This window comes from Pelobates fuscus, chromosome 2, assembly GCF_036172605.1.
Source record: "Pelobates fuscus isolate aPelFus1 chromosome 2, aPelFus1.pri, whole genome shotgun sequence".
NCBI classification, from domain to species: domain Eukaryota; kingdom Metazoa; phylum Chordata; class Amphibia; order Anura; family Pelobatidae; genus Pelobates; species Pelobates fuscus.
In genome coordinates, this window is record NC_086318.1 from 26,273,555 (window position 1) to 26,277,100 (window position 3,546).

At 32.6% G+C, this 3,546-nt stretch overlaps 1 protein-coding gene across 1 annotated transcript; it reads right to left on the bottom strand.

Annotated features, from left to right (window-relative positions):
• Nucleotides 1-304: 304 nt before the first annotated feature.
• On the bottom strand, nucleotides 305-3,228 carry LOC134586105 (interleukin-17F-like). Its single transcript, XM_063441615.1, has 3 exons — nucleotides 3,196-3,228; nucleotides 1,621-1,853; nucleotides 305-572 (listed from the first exon to the last, which is right to left on the bottom strand). Exons 1-3 carry the CDS (start codon nucleotides 3,226-3,228, stop codon nucleotides 305-307), a joined length of 534 nt encoding a protein of 177 aa, XP_063297685.1.
• Between the last annotated feature and the right edge of the window lie 318 nt (nucleotides 3,229-3,546).

The following is a 3,546-nucleotide window of genomic DNA, read 5'->3' on the forward strand; positions in this document are numbered from 1 at the left end:
ATCATATCCCCCCTGTCTCGTCTTTCCTCCAAGCTATACATGTTAAGATCCTTTAACCTTTCCTGGTAAGTTTTATTATCATGGTATTGAGCACACTGAGTATCAGTTGAAATGAAAAATGAAAATTATTGTACTTATAATGAATGAAGAAAGTAAATGATGTATTATCCATTAAGCTTTTCTGCTGGTTTTTTATTTAAATAAATATTAAAATTAATAAATAATGACATGAAAAATATTTAAATAAAATCCATATGTTTTACACAAATGCAACTAGTTTATTTGTTTCCTTCTGTTACAGAGATTAATCTAGATAGATGTCAAATTCTTCCATTGGATTGACTTCAAATTCATTGGGCCAGACGCATGTACAGCCAACAGTAACCCGTTTTGACTCCAGTTTGTACACATAGTCACAGTCTTTCTGTTCCCGGGTGAGAACCATGATATCCTGCTGGATAGGAAGTGATATTAGCTCAGGGTTTTCATTCCAACTGGAATCTGTACAGACAGAACTGAGACAGTTGGCTTCAGAGATGACCATTGGGTATCTGTTGGGGTCCATGTCAAGACTGTAAGAAAAAATTTAAAATACAGTATATTAAGACTTTATAACAATAAAATACCAAGGATTTGGACATAGCTTCTACTGCTAAATGAGAAAATTATCCAGAAAATTATCTTAAAAATCATATACCTCATTCAGTTACTTCAATAAAATCAGGGTGCATGCAGGTTAAGAGCTTTTATTATATACTGTGTGTAAAATGTGAATTCTAGCATTCCTCTCCTAAATGATCAATGATATTGTTGTATTTGGGAAAATTGGTACTACACTTTGCAGACTCGAAAAGGTTAATCCATTTAAGATGCCAAACCAGGAGGTCCAGGTACTTCCTTAAATGCTACCTGCTAATTCATGTCTATGTTTATTGTAGGTTTCTGCTGCTGTACACACGTTGGAGAACTGTGTAACTAACAGGGTTATTTACTAAGGCTAGAACTGTTGGAATTCAAAGAGAATTTAACATCTAAGTATTATTAATATTATTAATTTCAACAAGTGCTGACAAGCAGGCTCACAGTTATATTAAAATTGCACCCCCTTCCTAAGGTGAATGGGTGCTAGAGTGGAGAGATACTTCAATCTGTACACACATTATATCTCAAGAAATGTTTCCGGGAAATGGAAACACAGGTAGGGAGGCATATTACTGATTTATAGAAAGAGTCAGATTTAATGTGATAACTTCCAGGGATATGACACTTTAGCAATAACTGAACACAGGTAAGCTGTAACAAAATAAAAGACAAGTCCTATTCAGGATACCAGAGTTCCGATTATAACATTTCATAAAAATCTTATAACAATAAAAAATGAACACGTTCTGGGCAATAATATGTATAAATGCTTAGGTGGTTGATTGACAGTTATCATTTATAAAGTGCCAAAATACTACGCAGTGCTGTACAATAAGAAAGCCATTCAAGTACAATTAATAGAAACACAGATTTAGAAGATATTGACAAATAGTTTAATTTATTAACTGCTGTTGTAATTTCCTTTTCTGAACTCATACAAAATTATAAATGCTTATGGACTCAGCAACGATGACCTACCTGAAATCCCAGGGAGCAAGAGACCGACTCTGAATGTCCATAATCTCTGACAGGTCGTCCATAGATGTAGCGTCAACGGCACTTATATCGAGATTTATTCTATGGGGCGGCCGTCTGAGTCTTCTCCCAGGACACCGGCTCTCAGAATACGATGAGAATTCTTTCTCCACATTCTCTGCTAAGTACTCTTGTGGCAGAAAGGCCGATGTAGAAAATCCCATTAGAACAGATGCCTGAAATATAAGACAACAATTCAGCTCGCAATATGTGAATATATTACATGAATAGGTTAAAAATATAGAATCACAACAAACATTCTATTTTTTCTTTGCATACAATAAAGTCATATCTGTGATGCATGTCTTAACTGCTCTTATCTCTGCTCCTAAACTGCAGTACAATGTGTAGACAGGTACAATGAAAAAATCTATAACCTATAACCTTTAACCATAAGTCCACCGGCACACTGTACAAACCATGAAAATAAACCAGTTTGAAACGTGATATTTTAATGTAATGTCATATAATGAAAAATTCTTCTTAAAAAAACTCTAACAATTACAAAAATAAAACCCTCAAATCATTTGAATTTAGGCAATACACTATTTACATGAAAGTTATAAACTTGAAAGGTTTTCTTGAATAAACCTGAATCTATAATTAATTTGGAAAGATATTGGGTCTGTAACCAGGGTTTGTGTTGGAACTTTTTGAAGGCTGTCTATAGCATTTGATGTTTTCAATACATTTTAGATATTTATATTAAGTAAACAAATGATATAAAATGTTTTGGGGAAAAAAAGGAATGAAAAACCAAAAACAAAAAAAAACAAAAAAAAAAAAACATGAATGAACATGGGAACTTTTTATTCCTTTTTTGGGGATATTGCGAACTCTTTAACTTTTTTATTTTTATCCTAAATCTTATGAAGAAAAACACTTTAAAAAAAAATCTCTATTATGGTTAATATGTGTATTAATATATATTCGTAAAAAATGCTATCGTAGTTCTGGAAACCCCTTAGTCTAGAGAATATCTGTTCAGGAAGACTGTTTGCTGAAAAATCTGGGGCTTCAGTACAGTGTGAATAGTTATGTTACAAACTCTATTCCATTGCAAAGGATTTACGGGGAATGCAAGAATTTAAAATCTAAGTATCTTTTAACTCTTTTTATTAATTTTTTTATTTTGTATTTTCATAGCATCATCTTTGAAATGCATTCAAATAGAACAATACAGTTCTAACACTACAAACATTACACTCGAAAGAAGCTGCTCTCTCAATCCTAAGAGGCCATCAGTTGGTTCATCTTTATGATAATAAATCACCGGTTTTCCCAGCTACAGTTTAGAAATCCAGAATTATAACGTTCTTTAAAGAGAAGCATGTAATATCACCTACTGTTCCATATAGTTTACAGCTAAACTGATTCTAAATGTTAAATGTATTACTTTCATCAAAAAATTAATCAAAACAGTCTATAAAAAATACAAAAAAAATCACTATATGCTAAACAATGCACTAATGCAACAATAGATAATATTGTGAATGAAGTGTTTATGACATTACTTACCAGCAATAAGTACGTAAGTCTTCTAAAAGCCATTCTTGTCTATCTGGTGTCTTCTGATCTGTTTCCAGAGAAGTTTGTCTGTCCAGACAAGAAGAGCCTTTTTATAAGAGAAATCATGATTCAAGGATTTCCCTGTATTATTGGTGTCTTTTCCAGTTGAGTTTCCTATTTTCACTACTTGTACTGGACAGATGATTATGTAAAATTTCTAGATTTACGTTGTTATCACAAGTCACTGGACCTAGATACACATAGAGATAGTCTAGATAACAATGATAAGTTGACAATCCCAATATATTATCTTGGCTTAACAGAGAAAGAAAGGGAACTTCTGGGATTCTCTTGGACACA